The 27,997-nt window shown below is 40.6% G+C and overlaps 2 protein-coding genes across 4 annotated transcripts in view; one reads left to right on the top strand and one right to left on the bottom strand.

The window, feature by feature from the left end:
* Positions 1–27,997, top strand: part of fbxl13 (F-box and leucine-rich repeat protein 13) — a 68,347-nt gene that overhangs the window by 18,541 nt on the left and 21,809 nt on the right. For all 3 annotated transcript variants that reach the window (XM_088339612.1, XM_088339613.1, XM_088339611.1), the window contains 3 exons: positions 19,996–20,048; positions 21,769–21,869; positions 27,306–27,435. In XM_088339612.1, the coding sequence (XP_088195738.1) occupies positions 19,996–20,048; positions 21,769–21,869; positions 27,306–27,435 (284 nt within the window). The remainder of the gene's footprint in view (positions 1–19,995; positions 20,049–21,768; positions 21,870–27,305; positions 27,436–27,997) is intronic.
* Positions 113–27,546, bottom strand: LOC148362193 (leucine-rich repeat-containing protein 17-like). The gene is made up of 7 exons (XM_088339616.1): positions 27,376–27,546; positions 16,984–17,161; positions 12,522–12,992; positions 8,930–9,144; positions 7,155–7,310; positions 5,886–6,027; positions 113–2,185 (listed from the first exon to the last, which is right to left on the bottom strand). The coding sequence occupies exons 2-7, from the start codon at positions 17,103–17,105 to the stop codon at positions 1,903–1,905; spliced, it is 1,389 nt and encodes a 462-aa protein (XP_088195742.1). The 5' UTR covers positions 17,106–17,161; positions 27,376–27,546; the 3' UTR covers positions 113–1,902.

The following is a 27,997-nucleotide window of genomic DNA, read 5'->3' as shown; positions in this document are numbered from 1 at the left end:
TGTGTGTGTGTGTGTATTTATTATATATATATATATATATATATATATATATATATGAGAGAGAGAGATAATATATTTATGATATATGTATATATTGGCGCCAACAGCCCGGACAGCTGATTGGCTGTTGAACTCTTTTTAAACCCCCGACATCCAAGAGATCCCTGTCAGATCGTTATGCGAACCATTGCTCCCAGCTCGGCAAGCTCTTAGGTCAGCCTCTATTCCTGTCCTGCTTTTCTCTGCCTGATCTTCGTTTCCGGGAACTGACTCTGCCCCGTTCTGCCTGCCAGTTATCCGATCTGTTTTGCCCCGCTACCTGCCTGCCTCCTGTTGCCGACTCCGTTTCCGAACTTGACACCGCCCTTGCTCTCCAGTTCCGGCTAACGACTTGTAATTCCTGCCTGTCTTCGACTCTCCTCGCTAGACACGGAAGCGCCACTTCCGCATCTCCTGCTCCCCTTGTCCGTCAACCATCGGATGGTGGAAGCAAGCCCTGCTCTCCCTCTTTATTAATAGAAACTGAGAAAACGAGCGCTATTGGGTCCTGTGTCTGTTTCTGGTCTGTGACAGTGTGTGTGTATGTCTGTGTGTATATGTATGTTGACAGGTGAGGCACAGCATCACTTGCCTCCCTTAACTGCACATCATGGACGAGATTCATTCGAACATATAAATGTTATTGGCTGGCGACCAAATTGCCTTTATGTTATTATAAGCCTTTAATTAACAAATATATTTACAACATTTGTCTGGCCACTTCGTACATGTGAAAACCGTTTTCTTGTCAAAATCTACCACACAAATGTGTTACAATAATGCCAGACAGGGTTGGGTAGGGTTACTTTAACTTGATTACTTTCAATTACTTTTGGATTACTCCAATACCAAATATGCTAATGAAAGACAAAAGAAACTAAATATGAATACAATGATGACTCACAACACGTGGTAAGCTTTCTCTCCTGGCTTTGATCTCTTTGATCTCCGGAAAAACTAACATAAAATGCGACAGAAACAAAATGAAAATAAATCCAAACAGCTTGCTAACATGGGCAGCACGGCGGCGCAGTGGTTAGCGCTTGTGCGGCACAGTTCATGTCATGGGAACCTGTCGTGGGTTCAAATCCAGCTCCAGACTTCCTGTGCGGAGTTTGTATGTTCTCCTCGTGCTTGGGTGGGTTTCCTCCGGGCACTCCGGTTTCCTCCCACGTTCCAAAAACATGCATTTCAGGTGAATTGGCCCTAGGTGTGATTGAGCGAATGAGTTGTCTGTCCCTGTGTGCTGCGATTGGCTGGCAACCAGTTCAGGGTGTCCCCTGCCCACTGCCCGGAGATGGCTGGGATGGGCTCCAGCCCCCCCGCGACCCTAATGAAGATAAGCGGTACGGCTAATGAGAGATGAGAGCTTGCTAACATAATTTTTGCCGTTCCATGTATTCCGTTACTCCCCAAGCCTGCACAAAATGTCGTCATTTTATTCCTATTTAGTTTCTTTTGTCTTTTATTAGCATATTTGGTATTGGAGTAATCCAAAAGTAATTGAAAGTAATCAAGTTAAAGTAACCCTACCCAACCCTGATGCCAGATAACATATAGATCAAGGTAACTAAAAATAATTTTCAATACATTTATATTTTTATTGCAACATTTGAGTGTCAAGTGACCATCTTCTGATACTTGTAATATTTTTACATCATCGGAAAGTGAACAGATCCCCATCCAATCTGCACAGAGGTCTTAATGAAAAATTTAAAAAAAAAACATTTGATGTCATTCCCATATATTTTGGAATGATTACACACCACTTAAGTAGATTCTTCATCTGATACAGACTATTTGAAATATGGAAAGTAATTGTGGAAAGCTGCAGAAACAAAAGCTTATTGGTGGCCATTTCTCTCAAGACAGTCTAATAATCTGATACTTTTGAGGCTGTCTCAAATGGCTGGGCTCCATTTCCTCCTCGGGTTCGCCCTGAACCTCTTCCAGGGAGTCCCAGAGCTGCTCTTCGGCTTCGGTTGGGTCCCGCAGACTCTGTTGTCGATCTCGGGGGCAGCCTCGGTTGTAGGCTCTCACGTACTCCTGCACGCTCTCGCCCGTGTATTCAGGAGGCGAACGACATAACAAGCCGGAGGGCCTCACAACCGGGTGCAGTCGAAGCCAGTAGACCATGTAGTGGATGCTGCAAATTAGAATAGAATAGAATATACCTTTATTGTCATTGTTACAAAATGGGTTGAACATATTGTGACCAGTGTTCCCTCTAAGCTGCACTGCTCGCACATTCTCAGCGCACAAGAAAATGGAGCCAGCGCACAAAAATGAGGGCTCAAAATTACTAATTAAAAAGCGACTTATGTCAAAGTTACAGTGCATTAAGGTAAAAATACACGGGTTCCCCTGACGTTGTGTCCTAAATGCGGTATTTTGAAGTCGAGTCGAAGTAGAACGAAGTTGAGTAAAGTTAGTAGAGTTTGTCGAGAACCGGCTTCTTCGGCTCGGCTCACTAAAAGGAACCGGCTCTTTCGGGTCCCAAACGGCTCTTCAGGTTGTTTTTGCTTCTATAATCCCAACATGACCAAATATTATGTAAAATTATGCACAAAATGACTTAAAGGAAGAGGGGAATAGAACAAAAAAGAAAAGAATGCCAAAATGAAAAAGTAGTGAAAAGCTGAGATAAGAAAAGAAACAAAAGGAAGAGAAAAAAAGAAGGACAAATTTAGAAAAAAGCCAGAAAAAAAGAAAAGAAAGAAATGTAGGAAAAAAGTAAATAGAGAACAAAAAGAAAAAAGTAACAGCTCGGAAAAAATAAACACAATGAGATTTTTTTAAAGGAATTTTAAAAAGACTAGAAAAAAAACACAGAAAAAAGAAGAAAAAGTTGGTGTTGCATTCAAATAATTTCCAATTATATCAAGTGAATCTTGTTGCCAACATTGTACTTCCACTAAAAATGTGATTAAGTACAGTTCTGTATCTTGCAACTCACTAAGTAAGCCCCCCAAAATGTTAATATTATGCCACAAAATATATCAGGAAATAAAAAGAAATGGATATTTTGTGAAAGAATTGTAAGAACAAACGACGTTTGTAGGCCGAACAACCTTTGCAATAGTACATGAGTCAATTCATTCAAAAGAGAAAAATTATTTAGCGTTGCCGGAAACTCAGCAAAATGTAACTTAATGTCAAGTTTTGGACATGTTTGACAATTAATTATCTTGCCACACTTGGGATTATGGTTGCTCACTGTTGTTTCAAGCGTTGCTCACCGACTTTGTGTGAACGCTCAGACCTGTGGAAAATTAGAGGGAACATTGATTGTGACAACAAAATTGGACGTGGCACTCTAGTTTCACATTCAACAGTGAGGATAGAAGAAAACAAAGAAGATAAAGGAACAAAGAAGATAAGGTTATATCAAGGAAAAGATGAGAGATCAAATAACTCTGAAAGTAAAAAGATTAACTGGAGAGCCTGAAGCCGCTGCACTTGTGCGCGCCGCCATGTTGAAATTAGACTTATTTAGGGAGGGTTTTACATTCAAAGATGGATTCATGTGGTTTTTACATTATAGTCTCGTCCATCGCTGGATTCTTCGTAGGCAAAGTCAAACGCTATCAAAAGTGCTAATCTCTGTTTACAGCCATGATTTTTACTTTTTCTATATCGTGGTTGTTTTTGACCCTCCACAATCTACGTTGATTTTATTTTTTTAGTTTACTAACCAAGAAGTGATGTGGTAGAAGACAATATATTTGAATCAAGTCAAGCTTATTTGTATCGCCCTTAATCACAAAATGTTTGGATGGACTGCCAACAATGTTCCCTGTAATTTTCCTTTCGGGTCTGAGCGTTCACACAAAGTCGGTGAGCAACGCTTGAAACAACAGTGAGCAACGGCAATCCCAAGTGTGGCAACTAAATCATTATCAAACATGTCCAAAACTTGACATCAAGTTACATTTTGCTGAGTTTCCAACAATTATTTTTCACTTGAATTGACTCATGTACTATTGCAAAGGTTGTACGACCTACAAACGTCGTTTGTTCTTACAATTCTTTCACAAGATAAGATTTTTTTTTTACTGATATATTTTGTCGCATAATATTAATATTTTTGGGGGCTTATTTAGTCAGTTGCAAGATACAGAACTGTACTTAATCACATTTTTAGTGGAAGTACAATGTTGGCAACAAGATTCACTTGATATAATTAGAAATTCTTTGAATGCAACAAAAAAAATTCCTCTTTTTTCCGTGTTTTTTTTTCTACTTTTTTTTTAAATTCCTTTAAAAAAATCTCATTGTGTTTATTTTTTCCGAGCTGTTACTTTTTTTTCTTTTTGTTCTCTATTTACTTTTTTTCCTACATGTCTTTCTTTTCTTTTTTTTTGGCTTTTTTTCTTTTTTTCCTCTTCCTTTTGTTTCTTCTTTTCTCAGCTTTTCACTACTTTTTCATTTTGGTATTTTTTTCTTTTTTGTTCTATTCCCCCTTCCTTTATGTCATTTTGTGGATAATTTTACATAATATTTGGTCATGTTGGGATTAAACAAGCAAAAATAACCTGGAGAGCGGTTTAGGACCCGAAAGAGCCGATTCCTTTTGGTGGGCCGAAGAAGCCGGGACTCGAAAAACTCTACTGACTTTACTCAACTTCGTTCGACTTCGACTCGACTTCAAAATACCGCATTTAGGACACAACGTCAGGGGAACCCGTGTATTTTGACCTTCATGCACTGTAACTTTGACTTAATTCGCTTCTTAATTAGTAATTTTGAGCCCTCATTTTTGTGCGCTGGCTCGATTTTCTTGTGCGCTGAGAATGTGCGAGCAGTGCAGCTTAGAGGGAACACTGACTGCAAACGTCCTGCATTTGTTAACCAGTTCATACTTTAGCCTCACAAGTTATACATTGTTGCCCGGTTAGTAATTAGATTATTTTCTCTTCGCGTTATGTGTGTGATTAGACCCTATGACTTTTTGTGTTTCTTATTTTGTTTGTAAAGAACAAAATAAGAATGTTGTTTTGTCCTCTGGACGGTAAGAACAAGACTAGTTAGATAGAAGTGTGTATATAGTATAGGGACTTAGTCATCTTTTCAGAAAGAAAAAGCCCGGTCTGTATTTATCCATATATTGGCTTCTCTCCTACACTGCTTCACTACCTACTCGTTATATGGGGCCGCCTATACAGGAAGCAACACTAGGAAGTGAGGGCTCCCTCGATGTGTGGACAAAGATTTTATCAAAGCCACTACTGCCATCTAATGGTACTTTTTTATACTGTAATGATTTTTTAGAGGCTTAGTACTTACTGATGCGTCAAACAGACACCTTTATAATGATTTTGTAAAAATAAAACAAAAAAATATATTTTGTGTTATGGCAAACGTAAAAGTTATGACACTGAGTTAAAATTTTTGATTTGTGGGTCGTTTCAATAAGCCTAAAAAGCCGCGAGTGTCCCGCAGGCTGTAGTTTGCCCACCCCTGGGTTTGCACGATGTTACAAATCAAAATAAATGAGGCTTTTGCCTTTTGTGATTGAATTCACACCAGCGATAGGTACTGAAACCAAACTAAAAACTAGAGATAGATAGATAGATACTTTATTCATTCCCGTAGGGAAATTCACACTTCCAGCAGTCTACCCTGTTGTTTATTAACAGATTAACATGATGCTCTAGGGGTGCTTGTAGCGGAGTGGATGACGTCACACGCTAGTCCAAAAGTTCGACATCCCTACGGTAGATGGAAATCTTTGTGTCCAGGGATACTCCACCTTGTGTTAGCGAGTCCACCTCATCTACGATTCCTTAGAGAGGCTAAGATGCAGGAACATTGTACTTTCACCTTCTTAAAACTGCAAAACCTACCTGTAGTCACACACCCAGGGGTTACCCCCGAGTTTCAGCTTCGACAAGAAGTAAAGGTCTTCAAGGACCCCATACTGGATGAAATGCAGGCTATTGTCCGAGAGGTCCAACTCGTGAAGGTGCAGGAGCCCAAACAAGGAAGCTGGAATAGCATAACAAGTGTGTTGTTTATTCGCCACAACCAGTTATCATGACCAATAAGCAACAAGTCCGTCAAACTGAGTCAAAGTTTATACAGAGGGTTTTTTTTCAGTTAGGTAATCCAATTCAACTCTCTCAAGTTTATAGAAAACGGTAATGGGCTTTAAAAGCGGGAAAAAATGAGAAGCAGGCACGCGTCCAGTGTCAATTTCCCTCCCCCAAATTCTCAGGTCTCTGAGAAAAAAAACAAAGAAGGTTTTCTCTTTTCCTTTATCAAGCACATGCCGGGAAATTGGCTGCTATGTTGCTGTAGTATCGCTTTCAATTCATACACTCTTCACAAACATTTAGGTTAACAATTTGGATTTATAAGAATCTCATCTCATCTCATCTCATTAGCTGCACCGATTATCCTCAGTAGGGTCGCGGGGGTGCTGGAGCCCATCCCAGCAATCATCGGGCAGTGGGCAGGGGACACCCTGAACTGGTTGCCAGCCAGTTGCAGAGACATAGAGACAGACAATTTACTTGCTCATTCACACCTAGGGACAATTCGGACCGGCCAATCCACCTGAAATGCATGTCTTTGGAATGTGGGAGGAAACCGGAGTGCCCGGAGGAAACCCACGCAAGCACGGGGAGAACATACAAACTCCGCACAGTATGGCCGGTAGCTGGATTTGAACCCACACAGGAGGTTCCCAAGACCTTAGAACTGTGCCGCACACGCGCTAACCACTGTGCCGCCGTGCTGCCCACGGGAAAGGGTAATTGTGTTAATTATAAAGATGAGCTCTCTAATTACATTCAAAGAACAACACTAAATATATCACAATACAAAAACGTATTCTTGAAATCAGCCGAATGCTCCAATTGGGCTCATTGTTTATATAGCAATGTGGGCAATGCATAAGTGCAAACAGGATAAAAGTTGTTGACGTTTGTCTGAATTTGTGCATTTTGCTGTTTAAGTCTTTGGTAGAAGCGGTGAGCAACTTGGAACAGTCAGACACGGCCATTTCAAAAGAATACAAAATGTCAAATAGAGTTCATTTGCAAAAGGTTACAATGCATTTTTTGGTATGTCCTGAAATTGGAAGGGCCCAAAATTTTGTGCGGAGTCTGTACCTGTATCGATTCGCTCCATGTTGTTGTGGCTGAGGTTCAGCGTTTTTAAACTCCTTGCTCCCTGGAAACTCTTGGCTTTGAGATGGCGGATGGAATTGTGGGAGAGGTTTATTTGGACGGCGTCCTCAGGGATACCGGAAGGCACCTCGGTTAGACCTGTCGATCAAGAGTGGATTAATAATATGTGGACAGGGTTGGGTAGGGTTACTTTAACTGGATTACTTTCAATTACTTTTGGATTACTCCAATACCAAATATGCTAATAAAAGACAAAAGAAACTAAATATGAATAAAATGACTACATTTTGTGCAGGCTTGGGGAGTAATGTAATAATACAGTGGGACCTTGCTACTTCGCGCTTCGACGTTCGCGGATTCAGTGCTTTGCGGGCCTAAAAAATAATAATAATAAAATAAAATAATTTTTAAAAAAGCATTTTTTTTTTAAGCATTTTCTAAGGGGCGTCGCTACTTCGTGGTTCCATGTTCGCGGGTTCAGAGCTTCGCAGGTCTAAAAAATAATAATAATATAATAAAATAAAATGAAAAAATTTAAAAAATGGTTTTTCTTTTTTAAGCATTTTTGAAGGGGCGTCGCTACTTCGCAGATTTTCACTTTTCGCGGGTGTTTTTGGTCCCCATTAACCGGGTCTAAAAAATAATAATAAAATTTATTTATTTATTAAGGTGCGTCGCTACTTTGCGGATTTTCACTTATCGCGGGTGGTTTTGGTCCCCATTAACCGCGATAACCGAGGTCCCACTGTACATGGAACGGCAAAAATGATGTTGGCAAGCTGTTTGGATTGATTTTCATTTTGTTTCTGTCGCATTTTATGTTAGTTTTGCCGGAGATCAAAGAGATCAAAGCCAGGAGAGAAAGCTTACCACGTGTTGTGAGTCATCGTTTTATTCATATTTAGTTTCTTTTGTCTTTTATTAGCATATTTGGTATTGGAGTCATCCAAAAGTCATTGAAAGACGTACAGTATGAAAAAGTACTGAAAAGTATTAAAAAGTTCTGAATTGAAATCAAGAAATAAAAACTAGCCAATGAACCCAGGAGTGCCGCCATTTTATAATAAAGTAAGTGTATTAAAATAATTAAAACATATTGAAACAAATGAATAAGTACTAAATAGCATGAAAAATTATTGATTAGTACGGGAAAAAAAATACTGAAATTATGAAAAAGTTTGGGAAAAGTCAAAAAGTACTAGAAAGCCTGAAAATTGAAGGTGTGAAAACTATTGCAACATCCCGTGGGCATATTTAAAACTGGGGCTCGATTTTTGGCCATGAGGCTCATCAGCGTTGTCTGGCGGGCTGGATTAAATCAGTTAGCGGCCCTGACCTCGCCCCCGGTCCTTATATTCGACACAGCTGCCTTAGATGCCTTGTGGGGTACATGTTATCTACTGGTTGTCATTCTTTAAAAACAATTCTGAAAATGATTGGTGCTGTGTTTTTCTTTGGCGGTGAGGCAGAAAAGAATTTTCACGTAAAAATGTTATCGAAACAGCCGCCAGTTATTCTTAGTTAATGTACATAAAGAGAAAAAAATTCTCGTGCTTCTGATCGGCAGCCTTTCTATATTCTACTGAAGAGTGTGTGTCACATTCTCTGGAATTTCCTCGAGAATGAAATGTGAAATCCTTCCAGCCACAGGCAGTATCCAATCATGCATCTGTGATAAATGGCTCAGGATTTTTTTCATTACATAAGAAACATGTGTGGACTCGGGAGGGTGCCTGATGAACGCCATCTCAACTTGCCTCGGTGGCTGCAGTCCACTCGTACGTGAGGAAAGTAGTAAATGTGGCAGGATGTAATGGCCTCTGGTTTGTTTTGAAAATGACTCGGCTCTAAAGAGTCTTTGGGGTCAGTCTGGTCCCCCTGCGGTTTTTCGTCCGGGTCTGACTTCTTGCAGAGCAGTTCCGGGTCGATTTGCTTCAATTTCTTGCCTTTGAACCTGAGGGGCTCGGCACACCTTTTGAAAGTAAACGTGACAAACATTGTTTTGATCAGATCTAGTTAAGAGAAATGGTAAAAGCATTTATACACAGTGCTCGAGTGCAAGTAAAGCAGTGGTGTCAAAGTCAAATGGAGGGCTGAATAAAAAATTTGAGGATAAGAATTTCAAATGCCACATATATTCTAGTACAGTGTTTCTCAACTGGTGGGTCGGGACTCATCTCTCATCTCATTAGCTGCAATGCTTATCCTCAGTAGGGTCGCGGGGGTGCTGGAGCCCATCCCAGCAATCATCGGGCAGTGGGCAGGGGACACCCTGAACTGGTTGCCAGCCGATCGCAGGGCACACAGGGACAGACAACTCGCTCGCTCAGTCACACCTAGGGACAATTTGGACTGGCCAATCCACCTGGAATGCATGTCTTTGGAATGTGGGAGGAAACCGGAGTGCCCGGAGGAAACCCACGCAAGCACGGGGAGAACATACAAACTCCGCACAGGAAGTCCGGTAGCTGGATTTGAACCAACACAGGAGGTTCCCAAGACCTTAGAACTGTGCCGCACACGCGCTAACCACTGCGCCGCCGTGCTGCCCTGGGTCGGGACTCAAGAGTGGGAAATAATGCTAAGAAGAACAGCGGGTCAATTACACAGTAGATGGCAATAATGCCCTGCTCAATCTCTTCTTCCTGTTCCGTCAATCTGCGCCATCCCAATTGTGTTTGGGTGGGACCACATCTCATTTTATTGTGATTTTGCTTATGATTTTTTGCCTATAATGATTCTTTCTGATGGAACATTTGAATGCAAGTAAGTGTGGTTTGCATGGGCAAACGCAGTTACTGTCACATGGGAAACAAGGATTCCCGTCTGCTGACGATACAGTGAAGAATGAATCAGACCAAATTTTTGTGCTTATAGCCAATCACTGTGGAGTATGGTCAAATAAGTCACGCTAGAAAGATTGTATAAATGTCAGTATAGAAATATCTTTGACAATGGAGTTGGAGGATGCATAAAGTACACAACTCCAACAAGCTATTTGCGGGTTGGTTCATTTGGAGATTTTGTATTTTTAGCGACTTAGCACGCAGACCGACATGGCATTTTGCGTTATACGTTACAATAGCGACCAGATCGTGTTGCTTTTAGCACGTCCGCCTCACAGTTCAGAAATCCCCGGTTCATTTCCAGCTATCGGCTTACTTGTGTGGAGTTTGCATGTTCTCCCCGTGCCCCCGGGGACTCCGTTTTCCTCCCATATTCCAAAAACCTGGCTGGAATGGGCCCAGCACTCTTGGAACCCTTGTTAGGATATGTGGTTAAGGAAAGGAACAAATGTGATTTTGGTGTGATGTTAAGGAGAACATTTAAATGTTCCACACGACTACACGGTGGATTTACGCCCATTATTATTAATGTTCTTATTATCAATGTCCTAATTGTTGTTGTTTTTGTTATCACTATTAATAGTTTATAAAAAGTAGAAATAAGTCAGTTGTTGTTTGCAGATGACTGAGGAGAGTGATGAGCAACAAGAGTATGGATGTTAAGAGGGGACTGTATGAGAGTGTGATTGTGCCGACTGTGTTGTATGGTGCAAAGACTTGGAGCCTTAACGCAGATTTGAGAACGAAATTAAATGTTTTTGAGATGAAGTGTTTGAGGAGTGTGTAAGGAGTGACAAGATTGCATAGATTGAGAAATGAAATTGTGAGAGACAGAACTGGAGTAGTAGTGGAACTGAGCAAGCGTGTGGATAAGAGAGTACTCGGTTGGTTTGGACACATGGAGAGGATGGGATGAGGAGCGAATGTTGAAGAGGATCTACAGAGCAGAAGTCAATGGAAGGAGACCAAGAGGAAGGCCGCGATTGACGTGGATGGATGGTGTTATGAGTGCACTGCAGGAAAGAGGTCTAAATATAATGGAAGCTAGAGCTCTTGTTGGTAATAGGAATGAGTGGAGAGGTGTTGTAAAAAGGATAAGGGGTTTTTGGACACGTTCTAAGGCATGGGCAGGGCACCTGTATGATGTGACAGGGGTAAACCAGTGAAAGCTGTCGGGCCCTGCTGTTGAACAAAAGAGTGTGTTGTGTCACCCTGACCCCGAGTGACATGGCCGCTTTCTGGTGTCCCGTTTCATCTGGAGGGACGAAAGCATGACCAACTTAGGTGCCAAGGTGCCTAACTTGTTTGGGTCTTTGGGCATTTGGGTTGGCCATGGTCAGAAAATGTTTGTGTCTGTTTTTGCTATTTTTTTCCCTTTTTATTTTCTTTGTTATTGTATGTGTTTGTCTTGCTGTCGGTCACCCTTTTTGAGGGATATGACCAAGGTAGATAGATAGATAGACAAAAATGTTTAATGCTGCCCTATGGCCAGGCGGTTAAAATATTATCAGACAATAAACCAGTTCGTCATACAGAAAAGGTCAGGGACCACTGATATGGAGTGTTCGTTGGCGTAATTGTTCCCTCATACACTACCCATTCTACGTTTTACTAATCAACTTGGGATTCTGGAGCCTTGGCTCCAGTTATGCATTTAAGGTAGTGTAATATGTGTTTGTGCTTGTGTCCAGTCTATGTGCTCCCAGTCAGTTCCACCTCCAATCTACCACTCCATTGCTGCCTTCTCCCTTAACATCAATACAGTGGAACCTCGGTTCTCGACCATAATCCGTTCCAGAACCCTGTTCGAAAACCGTTTTGTTCGATCACCGAAATCATTTTTCCCATTAAAAATAATGTAAATCGTTTTAATCTGTTCCAACACCCTGAATGTTTACCTTGAATGTTTAATGTAAACATAAAGCTAACCGAGGCTAATCGTACGTTCGCGTTATCGTAATCTTCTGTACGAAAGATTACGCTAACATGAACGTGTAAAAATAAAAATAAAAGGATAAAGAAAATAATTATGCATAGGATTTCTTACCTTTGTGGTGGTCAGCAGAAGGCGCAGGTGGACGGTGGTGCTATTATTTCTTTCTTGAATGCAATAGTTGTACGCACTACTTTTCTTTTTTCACCTGTAGCAACTTTGCTGCTTGCACTGACTTTCTTCGGAGGCATAATTAGGGGCCAAAACACTCGGTATACCTATATTAAAATCGAAAAATAAACGAAGCACGTCCGCACGCGATAACAGTCGGTCACGAAAAGAGCGATCTACACCCGTACGTCGCTCAGCATGGCACCCTAGCGTACGCACTCACGCATTACCGGCGTTCGAACTCCGATTTTTTGACCGAACAGCGAAGCAAGAATTTCTCGAAATTTTTGGTCAGACTCCGATTTGTTCGAACTGAGAGGCGTTCGTAAACCGGGGTTCCACTGTACATGCTTCCCTGGCAAATAACACATCTGTAATTGTTTACCTCCAAAAACTCACCTGGCGTGATTACCCAGATTCCGGTTACTTGGTACTTGAAGGGTTTCTATCAGGCTGTCCATGTCACAAACACAATTGAACGGATTGTCATAGATGCGCAGGTATCGAAGGTTGGGCATTGGGATGAGCACTTCCTCACTGAGCGCAGTTAGGAGGTTGTGCTGAAGCAGCAGAGTCGTGAGTCTCGTCAAACCCTCGAAGGCCCCTTCTTCCACTCGCGAGATGTGATTCTGCTGCAAGTCCAGACTGGTTAGACTCTCGTAACCGGTAAAGGCTTCGTCACGGAGGACCCTGATCCTGTTATGCGCTAGGAGGAGGTACTTGGGTGGTCGGGACCAGGTCTGCGGCCTCGGAATGGAAGTGAGGCGCAGGCCTTGGCAGTCTCCATAGACCCGTCCGGACTCTATCGATTCTGAGCAGTTCCCTGGTCTCGGGGGGTCTGATCTGCTGTGACGGCCTACGCCTCTCACCCTGAGGGTTTTGGATACCAAAGCAAAAATGTGATTGAGGAAAATGCATGGAACATCTGTGAAATTAACATTCCTTTTGTAGACTTAGAGTAGATTTATATTTTTAGAGATTCCATTCGTATAGGGATGGCCAAACATGCAGGACGTAGGCTTTCTCATCAGGCCGCTGAATAAAATGTTAAAAAAATAAATAATAATATGTATAAAATGGTAAAAACAAGTACTACCGGTGGAAAAGTTTTGATCTAGGGCCACTCTTGTCCCTAGTATTCCCAATATGACACGGTTGCCACGTCTAGTCTTGCTCACAATGGAGCGAAGACGGCGACCTGACGACAGGTACCGTATTTTTCGCACTATAAGGCGGTTATAGGGCGCACCCCGAAAAAATAGTTTTTGGTCCGATATTTGACATACATAAGACGCACCGGATTATAAGGCGCTACAATGGGAACGTCGACAAAACAGTCAGATAGTTCAGTCAAACTTATTACCCCCTTCACATTCCGAAAGCTTGCAAAGACGCAAATACGTGTCGAGAACACGCGGTGTCCGTACGATGTCACTCAAATGCATCGTTCCATCATTCGGAAGGTTAAAGTCTTGGGATTCAAGAATTGCCAACCATTCCTTAGTTTCTATTTTCTTTTTCGCTCGCAACTTTACTGTGCATATGACAATAAACACTTGGAATTGAGTTTAATTTAAAAATAGACACTCCATTCCATCCATTATCTGCACCGCTTATCACAGAAACATCGAGTTCAGTCTAAAACAAGATACAGGGAAAATATATAGCCGGAGTAGCTCACCGAGGTCGTTGTGTTCAATAATAATGTGCAGCCATGGTCCGCTTATATCCATGAGTGTAGTAAATCCAAGGAGAATAAAATATTTACAAATACAGAACAGTAAAAAATGCTTTCTGTATGCCGTCAACCACGTGCTATACACATTCATCTTTTTCGGCCATTTGCAGGCTTTGTTTTGCCGCTTAAGCCTATGCCAGCCTGTAAATGATAAAAAGGATCCGCCCCATGACCTCAGAATAACTTTAGCCAATAGTGATCGATTCAACTGATGATTGACACATCTTTTTCGGCCAATTGCAGGCTTTGTTTTGCCGTTCAAGCCTATGCCAGCCTGTAAAGGATAAAAAGGATCCGCCTCTTGACCTCCGAATAACTTTAGCCAATAGTGATCGATTCAACTGATGATTGACACATCTTTTTCGGCCAATTGCAGGCTTTGTTTTGCCGTTTAAGCCTATGCCAGCCTGTAAATGATAAAAAGGATCCGCCCCCTTGACCTCCGAATAACTTTAGCCAATAGTGATCGATTCAAATGATGATTGACACATTGGTTAGCCAATGAAACGTCGGTAAATAAATCCCAGCATACACCGCGTACTACTTGGCGTTCAGGGGAAAATCGAGTCGGCGGCTGTTGCGTAGGTTGCGAGACCTTGCGACTTAATATTGAGCCATACATAAGGCGCACTGTATTATAAGGCGCATGGTCAGCTTTTGAAAAAAATAAAGGCTTTTAGGTGCGCCTTATAGTGCGGAAAATACGGTAATTAAAGTACCCGCGAGCAGGGTGACTGGGATCGTCTATGATTTTTAAAAAAAATGAAACACTCTAAATACTACGTTGAAACCAAAAGTTCTACTGGTCCATGCATATCCTAGACAAGTACTGTACTGTAATTGATGCCGTTCAAAAATCCCTCTTCTCTCTGAGACTGTACAGCCAATTAGAATGCAGAACACAACGTTCGAAAGAAATCCATTAAGCACCAAGAGAGTGAATGGTAAACCATTAGTGCGATTTGGGTTTTTTCAAAATATTTCTCTTCCAAGCAGTTTTTTTTGAAGAAATTTTACCTGTCTAAGGCCGTTTTTTCCCACATTTAAAGTTGAGAAGTCATTCACTGAAATTGATGACTCTACTGTACGTCAAAGTACCATTTTACAGTAACTGGAGTGGCCTTGGATGAGTTTACGAAGCAAAATATTCATTTATGAAATTCAGAAAAAAATTGTCAAGAATTTTGCTCATTTTAAATATGTTATTAATTTTATAAAGAGTTGAGATGTTTTGAAAAGTTGCTTGTAATTAGCCAAATTATCTACCTCTGGCAGATCATTTTTCTCATTTTAAGTATTTCCTAATTTTACTTTAAAATCATGGAGGAAGAAAAATAAGTAATACACTTGAAATAATACAAATGATTGAATATATATCCATCCATCCACTATCTGCACCGCTTATCCTCAGTAGGGTCGCGGGGGTGCTGGAGCCCATACCAGCAATCATCAGGCAGTGGCTAGGGGACACCCTGAACTGGTTGCCAGCCAGTTGCAGGGCACACCTAGGGACAATTTGGACCAGCTAATTAACCTGACATGCATATTTTGGGAACGTGGGAGGAAACCGGAGTGCCCGGAGGAAACCCACGCAAGCGCGGGGAGAACATGCAAACTCCACACAGGAGGTTCAACCTCATGACCTCAGAATTTTTTCTTTGTACATACATTTTTATATATCTTGAATATACTGTTTTTTTTTATCATTTTTGTCCGTTGGCACATGCTTACCTTTTTAATTTGTGCACAGAAAGGAGAAGCCCTTCAATGAAAGACATTTATTCATATCTATACATATAAAATCAAGTACTAATAATTGCAAGACGTTGTTTTCAGAAATTTTACTGGATAGCTATTTTAGTGTGCTCTTTTTATTCAATCCCTTCTTTCTCAATGTAAAAAGGAAAACTTAGCTTTACTTTGCAGAGTATTAACATTTAATGCTTTTTTTATAGCATTCTTCACTTTTTATCAGCTTAATTTATGACTTGAAACCTGAGCCAGACTTTTGTATCCGGACACAATACATTCAAATGAAGACAATTTACAGCCCCATTAGACATAATACCGTATTTTCCGCACTATAAGGCGCACCTAAAAGCCTTTATTTTTTTCAAAAGCTGACCATGAGCCTTATAATACAGTGCGCCTTATATATGGATCAATATTAAGTCGCAAAGTCTTGCAACTAAAGCAAGCAGCCGCCGACTAGATTTTTCCTCGTAGGCGATGTGGTCCACGGTGTATGCTGGGATACATATGCCGGCGTTTCAATTCCCAGCCAATGTGTCAATCATCATTTGAATCAGTCACTATTGGCTAAAGTTATTCTGAGGTAAAAGGGGCGGATCCTTTCTATCATTTACAGGCTCGCATAGGCTAAAGGGGCGAAACAAAGCCTGCAATTGGCCGAAAAAGATGAATGTGAATCACACGTTGGTTGGGTTGCACTACGGCATAGAGATTTTTTTTTTAAATATTCTGTATTTGTAAATATTTTACTCTCCTGGATTTACTACACTCACGGTTGTAAGAAGACCATGGTTACGTATCATTATTGAATGTGATGGCTGCAAGAGAACTTAGGTGAGCTCTGCGGATTTATATTTTCCCGGCATCTTGTTTTAGAACGATCTTGATGTTTCTGTGATGAGTCTATTTTTAAACTCAATTCAATTCAAAGTGTTTATTGTCATATGCACAGTAAAGAACCCCGTTTCCCTGCACAATAAAATTCTTACTTTGCTGTCCACACAGTTGCCAGCAAAAAATAAAATGGAAACTAAGAAATGTTTGTTTGGTGACATGGTACGGACACCGCATCCGCACGTGTCTACGACACGTATTTGCTTCTTTGCAAGCTTTGGGAATGTTAAGGGGGTAATAAGTTTGACTGAACTATCTGACTGTTTTGTCCACGTTCCCATTGTAGCGCCTTATAATCCGGTGCGCCTTATGTATGGAAAATATAGGACCAAAAACTATTTTTTGGGGGTGCGCCCTATAACCCTGTGCGCCTTATAGTGCGGAAAATACGGTACTCTTAATAATTCATGTCACGATGCAGGCACAATTTTGTCTTATACATTCCTATCCAAAATCAAACGTTCCGTGGTTGCCTACCTGTCCCTTGTGAGTTTGTGTCTCGCTCCTTTGAGGCCTCTGCCCTTGCCGCCACGTTTCATCTCCGCTAGTGGGAGTAGCAGCAGAAGCAAGGAGATGGCGACGTAAGAGGTCACATGCATGCTGGAACCTGCAGCTGTTTATTTCTTTCCCCACTCCTCTTTTTCCACTAGGAGGGCTGTGGAGTCAAACGGAGATGTTTTGGATGTAATGATGAGGTTTGGAAACGGGTCAAGGATTAGAACAAATGTTGTCATGCTGATGGACAACAGCTGTGGAAGGAGCGTGATGCAGCAGCACGTTGTGTAAGACACGGGGAGCATCCAAATGTGTATTTATAGCTTCACAACAACATTTCCACTCATTTCTCTCTAATGACTTTTCACGTGGATGCTATCATTTTATCGGAATCGGACTATTGCCAGGATTCCGATTATGTAACGCTATGTAAACGAGAACTGAAATCTGATTAAGGTCTTAGTTCGACCGTCAGGTAAAGTCTATAGTATAGCCCTGATCACAAAATACAGTAATCCCTCGGTTATCGCGGTTAATGGGGACCGAGACCACCCGCAAAAACTGAAAATCCGCAAAGTTGCGGCGCCCCTTCAAAAATGCTTTAAAAAACGTATACATGTATACAGTATACCCCCCTTGTATACAGTACACCATATAGAATACAGGTAGAATAGAATAGAATAGAATAGAATATGCCTTTATTGTCATTGTTACAACATGGGATATGCTGTGACAACGAAATTGGATGACTCTAGTTCCACATTTACAGTGAGGATAAGGAAACAAAGAGATAAAGGAACAAAGAACTAACTGTCTTTGTTGTAAGTAGGCTTTGTTTTCCTTCGGAAGGGGGGGGTTGATGAGGGGGGTGAGGGACAAACAGAGTTGGTGGATACTACCGGAATGTTTGATGTTGGAGAGAGAGAAATTCATGTTCTAGCAAAAAAAAAAAAACAACAACTGTAAAATATGTTGTATGTACACGGAATAGGACTGCGGCGAAACCACTACGAACCATTCAGTATGATTGTACTAACCGCTCTCAACCACATGCAGCCATCGCAGTTTATTTCGCTTGTTAACACTACCGGTTACATATTGAAAATAAAAACAGTGAAAATGTGATATTTGATGAGTGTTTGTGAAGCGTTTTAGGAAACAACAGTTCAAAAAAATGGTCTGTGTTCATTTTACATGTTAGTTACCTTTTAGAAGCAGTACATTCGATGTTTAATTTGGTAGTAATTGTGTAGTATTTCCGTCGTGTTTTTTAGCATTACTGTCGTTGTAATTTTGCAATATTTCTGTAGTATTTTTTTATTACTGTTGCAATATTCCTGTTTTTTAATGGGGTTTTTTTTCCCCAAAAAATTAAACCAGTCATATTAAGCCGTTTCAAGCACTAAACTTGGTAATTGGTTTTGTAGTAATTGTGTAGTTTTTCTGCAGTCATATTACGGTTGTATTTTTGTAAGATTCTGCTTTTTTCTTTTACAAACTAAAATGGTCATGTTTTTTAAGCACTAAATTTGAAAATTACAAGTAAAAGACATCAATAAATTTCGAACATGCAATGGGAACAAGAGAGGACTGTCCAAAACCCCCCACTATGCTAAATTTCAAATTGGTCCTAAAAGCCCTCCCCTGGGACTCTTCTATTAAATCTCCTAGGTTAGGAAAAGCTGATCCACCCTGAAAGGTGTGGAAATCAAAGAACAGCATTGGGCAATCTTGAAAATGATGTAAAATGTGCATAATAGTCTAAAATAACAAGAGTTAGGTATAATAGTCAAAATAACTGGCAATCTATGCGGTCTACTTCACAGGTGTTAAAGCTAAATGCTAGTTCACCAGGTTTGCTTTGAATTCTCAGTTTCACCAGTTCTACTGGGTTTACTAACATTTAACATCTTCAGAGGACAATGCATTAAGAGATTCATTGGCAAGGGGAAAAACAGTAATACAGCTGACTTACGTTTATATGTTTATTTTGCTAAAAAAAAGTTGAGTGACAGTTTTCATTGATCAGCCAATGTGAGGACAGAAAGGCCCCGACATTGTCTTTAATCGCTTAATTTAGGTTACATGCTCCAAAAGTTCTACTGGTCCATGCATATCCTCGACGAGTACTGTAATTGATGCCGTTCAAAATTACCTATTACCAGTACCTATTATTTCCTCTGCCGTCCTCACTACAGATTCCATCTTTGACAATTCTTTCTGATTGACGCGACCAAACCAAACTGATTGACCTAGTTAAAACGGATTCAATAATAGCACGATGAAAATTGACTGGAATGAATTGACAGACTCTGAATGATTTGAGTTGACGAAGGAAGTAGAGCCTTTTTCTGGCTGACTTTAGAATATCAATAGCATTGACAGTCCATGTGAGGCCATCTGACAAGTAAGTACCCAGAAACTTGAATGAATGGACCAGTTCGACCTCACTACTATTAATTGACAGTGGCACATGCGGGGGAGGCTTAGTACGGAAATCTATTATCATCTCCTTAGTTTTACCTACATTCAATAACAGATTACTCTCATGACACCGGGTGGAAAGTGAATCAATTTCTGCTCGGTATTCAGTTTCGTCTCCTTTTGAAATAAAGCCAGAAACCGTGGTGTCGTCTGCATATTTAGCGAATAGTGAATGGTCAGAATTGGGTTGACAGTCATGAGTGAATAGGGAAAACAAAGTTGGAGACAATGGACAGCCCTGAGGCGTACCAGTGTTGAGGACAATAGAACATGAATATTTCTCACCAATGCAATTTATTAAATTCAGAAAAAAATTGTCAAGATTTTTGCTCCTTAATTTTATAAAGAGTTAAGATATTTTAAAAAGTTGCTTATAATTAGATTACATTCTCTTGCACTCCGGTTTTCTACAGAACCAGTACTGAACGCCATATACTCAAAAGGAAATCGAGCAAAGCAAAAATATTTAATCTTAAGAAATGAATAATCTTCCTGCTCTTTCTTTTTCAGGTGACTGCAAAAACCTCCAAGAACTCAATGTGTCAGAGTGCTTTAATATCACGGTGAGTTGGATTGAAATTGAAATTAGGTGGCTGCCAATGTTCCGTTTATAACGGCACAATCATGTAAACGTGTAATCTCCAAGGTACACAAAAAATGTTGTTACATTCCTCTTTCTTAAGTTAACAGTTTGGTTTAGCATGTTCACAAAATGCAAAGCAAATTGCTTAGGTTTTTGTAAACCGGATGTTTGAATGAACACATTTACAGCTGCAAGTGTTTTTAATGGAGATACACAATTCGTCTTTTTATTCAGAAATGTTTTTTTTGGACTGTTGCCGCGGTTACAGTTTGAACTGTGAATTATTATGCCAAAAACTCCAATCATGCGATTTGTCATTCCTTAGTTTAAGAGCGAGGGAAACTGAAGCTGTAAAAATGTCAGAAGCTCATTTGCAGAGTTTGTTTACGGACTAGACGTGTGGTCTGAGCGCAAGGCAGCCAGTCACTAATCTCGTTTTACGTAAACTTTCCCTTCAACTGTGTAGTATTTTATCAGCGGTGTTCTCGTTTGCCCGCGTCCTAGACGCATCATTTTTGCTGGGGACGCATAGTTTCAAATCAACGTGCGTCCCCGGGACGCAACTTTTTTGACACAAAATTGTCATTATTATCCGATTACTTTTTTTTCAAACAAAGATTTACCGCACTCCAAACTTTTCGGCAGGCAGATCCGCCATTGTTGTTTTGGTCTCGCGGTTCGAGTTTTCGTCTGGACGCCGATCTGGGCAAACGAGATCTCGTTGCTTCGAGATGACGTCATTGTTGTGGTGGTTGTCTTTGAGTGAAGGTGAAAGTTAAGTATGCCTCAGAAAAAACAGTTAGTATTAGGTGAAAATAAACACAAAATTGGTCATTTCTTCAGTGTCAATAATAAGTCGAAACATAATGCAGAAAGTGATAACGGCAATAATTCCGGCACGAAAAAAAGGGCGGAGAAATTCTTCGGAAGATCGCGAAGGCAAGGAAAACACGTGTGTTGAAGCGAACAATTCGACGAAAGAAAAGCAAAAGAATACTCCTAGCAAGAAAAGGACTTTTCTGCCAAAATAGACTAAATTATATTACTGGTTACGCTCTGAGGAGGATGATAATGGATTGGACCTTGAGAAGGGATTACAGGTGTGACGGGACAGCAAACCACAAAGATTATATGAACTGAAAAATCTGAAGTGATAACTGCTTTGTATTACCAATTAACTGTGATAATTAAAACTGCTTGAATATATATATTCATATTTAAGCAATATTATTTTGTATAATGTACAATATTGTGAAGTGAAAAATCTGAAGTGATAACTGCTTTGTATTACCAATTAACTGTGATGATTAAAACTGAATGAATATATAGATTTACATTATATATTTGTCGCCGATTTAAATTTTCAACCCCGATAACACAAAATTTTGGGGACCCATAAATCTCTGTTGGGACCCATAGATTTTTGAGCATGCGGGTCCCCGGGACCCATCACTTTTCACAGCTCAAATGAACACTGTATCTGTAGGATATGAGTTCTTTAAAATAGATAATAATAATAAAAGCAATACTTGTGCTTTTCCTGCAGCACAAAGATAAAAGGCCTTCAGTTTACACCCTTGCTTTTGGGAATAAGCTATAAAAAAAAACGAAAAACGGCCGAATTTGCAGCTGTCCGGGAGACTGGGTCGAACGTAAAACCACAACATACGATGCGACGGTGTGTTTGTGTGACTTGACAGGACGCCATGATTGAGACTGTTGTGGAAGGCTGCAACTCCCTGCTCTACCTGAACCTTTCGGGCACACTCTTGACAGACATCACCCTCAGAGAGCTGGCCAAGTAAGCGGCACACTCATCCGTTTTTATCACCAGAGCCTCATCTTCCACTTCCCGGACGTGACCGCTGATCAATGTTCCCTGTAATTTTCCTTACGGGTCTGAGCGTTCACACAAAGTCGGTGAGCAACGCTTGAAACAACAGTGAGCGACAGCAATCCCAAGTGTGGCAACTAAGTCATTATCAAACATGTCCAAAACTTGACATCAAGTTACATTTTGCTGAGTTTCCGGCAATGCAAAAAAAAAAATTCACTTTTGAATGAATTGACTCATGTACTATTGCAAAGGTTGTACGTCCTACAAACGTCGTTTGTTCTTACAATTCTTTCACAAGATATCTATTTCTTTTTGTTTCCTTATATATTTTGTCGCATAATATCAACATTTTTGGGGGCTTATTTAGTCGGTTGCAAGATACAGAACTGTACTTAATCACATATAATGTTGGCAACAAGATTCACTTGATATAATTGGAAATTTTTTGAATGCAACACAAACTTTTTCTTCTTTTTTCCGTGTTTTTTTCTCCCCCTTTTTTAAAAATTCCTTTAAAAAAAATCTCATTGTGTTTATTTTTTCCGAGCTGTTACTTTTTTCTTCTTGTTCTCTATTTACTTTTTCCTACATTTCTTTCTTTTCTTTTTTTCTGGCTTTTTTCAAAATTTTTCCTTCTTTTTTTTCTCTTCCTTTTGTTTCTTTTTTTCTCAGCTTTTCACTACTTTTTCGTTTTGGTATTTTTTTCTTTTTTTTCTATTCCCCTCTTCCTTTAAGTCATTTTACATAATATTTGGTCATGTTGGGATTAAAGAAGCAAAAACAACCTGAAGAGCCGTTTAGGACCCGAAAGAGCCGGTTCCTTTTAGTGAGCCGAGCCGAAGAAGCCGGTTCTCGACATACTCTACTAACTTTACTCAACTTCGTTCTACTTCGACTCGACTTCAAAATACCGCATTTAGAAAACAGTGTCGGGGGAACCCGTGTATTTTTACCTTCATGCACTGTAACTTTGACTTAAGTCGCCTCTTAATTAGTAATTTTGAGCCCTCATTTTTGTGCGCTGGCTAGATTGTCTTGTGTGCTGAAAATGTGCGAGCAGTGCGCAATTCCGCACGCGCGCAGCTTAGAGGGAACACTGCCGCTGATACCCTATTCTAGCGCCAAACAGTGTTTTTTTTTTTTTTACTTTCACGTGTGAGAACGTCTCACTTGCTGCCAAGCCATGCAGAGAAGGAGTGGAACAGATGTGTCACTTGTGACGTAAAAAACAAACTTTGATTGCCATCGGGGATGGATTTATGCCTCGCAAAAATTTCACTGTAAATCAGTCTCGCTGGAACATAAAAGGGTCTTTCCCAAATTTGCTCACCACAAGGTTGAACGCGTAAAATTGTCCAAATGTCTCAAGTAGAGAGAATTATGCACCCTGCTAAAGAAAGAAATATGCGCCCCGGCAATCCCCAACATCAGGTATACATCCACTATTGTTCAACTCGTTCTTTCGAATAAAGATTGGTTCAAAGTATTGTGTTTTATGCAAACAACATGTTATTCAGATTAACCACTATGAAACACACTTTGAGTAAGACTGACTCACCACTTGGTACGATTTGAGCGTTGGTGTTTTTCACATTCCGTTCGTCATTCACTCCAGTGACTGTGTCATTAGTTACCATAATCGCAAAACACGCTTTCTGCTACATGCAGTTGCACAATTTACACCGATCATACTTTTACTATTGTTGGTTGGTTGGTTGGTTGGTTGGATCCCTTGGCCACAAGGGTCCTAGGGGCACCATTTCCTGTGGTGTGTCTTGGGCAAGTACAGCCTTGTGGCACCCATCATGGTTCCACCCGGACTCAAGACAGGGACCTTTCGCATGTTAGACGAATGTGTTAACCACTGCACCTATAGTAACGTTAAGTTAAGTCAAGTCATGTTTATTTGTATAGCCCTAAATCACAAGAAGTCTCAAACGGCTGTACAGACTATAAGTGAGAACAAAACATCCGTTTGACAATTTCTAGAAAGGGAGAGAGAGAGAGAGAGAGAGAGAGAGAGAGAGAGAGAGAGAGAGAGAGAGAGAGAGAGAGAGAGAGAGAGAGAGAGAGAGAGAGAGAGAGAGAGAGAGAGAGAGAGACATAAAAGCGAGAGCCAAAGACAGAAAAGCGAGAGAGAGGGAGAGAGAGAGAGAGAGACAGAGAGACATAAAAGCGAGAGCCAAAGACAGAAAAGCGAGAGAGAGGGAGAGAGAGAGAAAGAGAGAGAGAGACATAAAAGCAAGAGCCAAAGACAGAAAAGCGAAAGAGAGGGAGAGAGAGAAAGCAAGCGAGAGAGACAAAGCGAAAAGCTAGAGAGAGAGAGAGAGAGAGACATAAAAGCGGGAGAGAGAGAGAAATGGAGAGAGAGAGAGAGAGAGACATAAAAGCGAGAGCCCAAGACAGAAAAGCGAGAGAGAGAGAAAGAGAGAGCAAGAGACAAAGCGAGCGAGAGAGACAAAGCGAAAAGCTAGAGAGAGAGAGAGAGACATAAAAGCGAGAGCCAAAGACAGAAAAGTGAGAGAGAGGGAGAGAGAGAGAAACAGAGAGCAACAAAGAGAGAGAGAGAAAGCGAGCGAGAGAGACAAAGCGAAAAGCTGGAGGAAGAGAGAGAGAGAGACATAAAAGCGAGAGCCACAGACAGAAAAGCGAGAGAGAGGGAGAGAGAGAGAAAGAGAGAGCAAGAGAGAGAGAGAGAGACAAAGTGAGCGAGAGAGACAAAGCATAAGGCCAGAGAGAGAGAGAGAGAGAAAGAGAGAGAGAGAGGGGCCGGCGCACCAGCTGGCGGGAAAAGGCGTGTGCCGGGAGAACTTCAGAAGATCGAGGGAGAACGAGAGAAGAAGCTTGACGAAGATTCGAGCGACACTAATTCGGCTAATTCGATGGAGTTCACTTAGTTTATTATTTAAGAAATTAAATCTGCCCCCGTGTGGAAATGCCGGTCTCTTGTCCATCCTTTCCCATCAAGAAACGAGCGCGCATTGTTAGGAGAAGCAGGTTGTGTTTGGTTAATGGAGTCAGATAACTAATTCGAACAATTTGGTAAACGATACATTTTTAATCTATTTATTTCCTAACAGGAGATAAGTAAGAAAGGTGTGTTTTATAGCTTATTAGGGTTCACTCGAATGCTTTTGTGAGGACCAGAGTAGACCAAATAGTTTGTAATTATTTCATATCAGAAAAAAATCACTCATGATAAGAGCAATTCATGCTACGAGCGTGTCACCGGAAAAAAATTAAGCTTGTAAGAAGAGGAACGACTGTACTAAACTTTGGTACGTGTTGATACATCTGATTATTGATTTTAGCTAAAATGCCACGTCTGACGTTTGCAGTGAACAAATTTAGTCACTTGTTAATGACTTTCAAGGCCACTTTATCAATATCTCCAGTACTATTAAAAGAAGAAATTCCGTGTGACTCCTGTATTTTGCAACTACCGTATTTTCCGCACTATAAGGCGCACCGGGTTATAGGGTGCACCCCGAAAAAATAGTTTTTGGTCATATTTTTGACATACATAAGGCGCACCGGATTATAAGGCGCTACAATGGGGACGTCGACAAAACAGTCACATAGTTCAGTCCAACTGATTACCCCCTTAACATTCCGAAAGCTTGCAAAGACGCAAATACGTGTCGAGAACACGTGCGGATGCGGTGTCCGTACGATGTCACTCAAATGCATCGTTCCATCATTCGGAAGGTTAAAGTCTTGGGATTCAAGAAATGCCAACCATTCCTTAGTTTCTATTTTCTTTTTCGCTCGCAACTTTACTGTGCATATGACAATAAACACTTGGAATTGAGTTTAATTTAAAAATAGACACTCCATTCCATCCATTATCTGCACCGCTTATCACTTCAGTCTGAAACAAGATACAGGGATGATATATAGCCGGAATAGCTCACCGAAGTCGTTGTGTTCATAATAATGTGCAGCCAATGTCCTCTTATATCCGTGAGTGTAGTAAATCCAGGAGAATAAAATATTTACAAATACAGTATAGTAAAAAATGCTTTCTGTATGCCGTCAACCACGTGCTATACACATTCATCTTTTTCGGCCAATTGCAGGCTTTGTTTTGCCGTTTGAGCCAATGCCAGCCTGTAAATGATAAAAAGGATCCGCCCCTTGACCTCCGAATAACTTTAGCCAATAGTGATCGATTCAAATGATGATTAACACATTGGTTAGCCAATTGAACGCCGGTAAATAAATCCCAGCATACACCGCGGACTACTTGGCGTTCGGGGGAAAATCTAGTTGGCGGCTGCTTGCCTTAGTTGCAAGACTTTGCGACTTAATATTGATCCATATATAAGGCGCACTGTATTATAAGGCGCGTGGTCAGCTTTTGAAAAAAATAAAGGCTTTTAGGTGCGCCTTATAGTGCGGAAAATACGGTACACAAATATATCTGCGATTTTATATATGAGATTTTTGATCTTGCGTGTGCATTTATCAAGATTTTTAAAACTTTTTTGCAAATTGAGAATATACTGTATCGTGAAATTTGAATGTATTGTGGGTAAATATTTTTGAGACAAATCTCTCACCATATGAGTGTTGGATGTAAAAGACTGTAATATGTATTACATTTTCAGTTGCAGGAAGTTCTTCCCATTACAATTTACCACCAGGGTTGGGTAGGGTTACTTTAACTTGATTACTTTCAATTACTTTTGGATTACTCCAATACCAAATATGCTGATAAAAGACAAAAGAAACTAAATATGAATAAAAGGACTAAATTTTGTGCAGGCTTGGGGAGTAACGGAATACATGGAACGGCAAAAATGATGTTGGCAAGCTGTTTGGATTTCTTTTCATTTTGTTTCTGTCGCATTTGATGTTAGTTTTGCCGGAGATCAAAGAGATCAAAGCCAGGAGAGAAAGCTTACCACGTGTTGTGAGTCATCGTTTTATTCATATTTAGTTTCTTTTGTCTTTTATTAGCATATTTGGTATTGGAGTAATCCAAAAGTAATTGAAAGTAATCCAGTTAAAGTAACCCTACCCAACCCTGTTTACCACTAGGAAATGCTACCTTAATTTTACCCATGGCCTTCAATATCCATAATTGATCCCTAACCCTTAAACTAATACACAATCCATAGTGCCCTGTTTAAGTGTAGCATGCACCTGTCCTTCATAGGACAATGCCATACAAGCTAATGCAAGCTGCCGTTCATCACGAGAGAGGAAGAAATACAACGACAAAGCAAAGCCAACAGAGAGCAGTGTCAGCGTCATTTTTAAGCAATCTTGCTGAGAAACTTTTCAATCCTTAAAAAACACAACATTAAAATTAAAGCATTTTCAGAAATTTCAAGCGCCCTGCGTTTGTTAATTTTCTTTACGTTTTTAATTTGATTATTGCTTTTTACATGACAGCAACTGCATCAATCTCCAGTACCTGAGTTTGGCCTACTGCCACAGATTGACGGACGAAGGTTTCCAGTACCTGAGTTTGGGAATCGGCTGCCACAATCTGGTCCACCTAGATCTGTCAGGCTGCACCCAGGTAGGTCTGTCTTGCAGACTCTGCGATATAATCGACCAGATCAGTCCCAGAGGATTGTAGGAATCCAGTCTCTCTTCTCCTTGTTTGCACGTGTCCTCTCTTGTTCCTCGCTTCGAGTGAGCCGCGAGGCGAGGAAGGAAGGAGGGGAACGAAGGGAGGGGAGGGAGGAATGAGTAAGCCCACCCGCTCGCCATGTGCTTACACACACGCAGGATTGGGTAGGGTTACTTTAACTGGATTACTTTCAATTACTTTTGGATGACTCCAATACCAAATATGCTAATCAAAGACAAAAGGAACGAAATGTGAATAAAATGATGACTCACAACACGTGGTAAGCTTTCTCTCCTGGCTTTGATCTCTTTGATCTCCGGCAAAACTAACATAAACTAAAATAAATCCAAACAGCTTGCCAACATCATATTTGCCGTTCCATGTATTCCGTTACTCCCCAAGCCTGCACAAAATTGAGTCATTTTATTCATATTTAGTTTCTTTTGTCTTTTATTAGCATATTTGGTATTGGAGTAATCCAAAAGTCATTGAAAGTACCGTATTTTCC

Source organism: Urocampus carinirostris, chromosome 7 (genome assembly GCF_059441175.1).
Source record: "Urocampus carinirostris isolate Australia breed hairy pipefish chromosome 7, RoL_Ucar_1.0, whole genome shotgun sequence".
NCBI classification, from domain to species: Eukaryota; Metazoa; Chordata; class Actinopteri; order Syngnathiformes; family Syngnathidae; genus Urocampus; species Urocampus carinirostris.
Note: the sequence above shows the minus strand (reverse complement) of the source record. Positions and strands in the feature narration are given on the sequence as shown.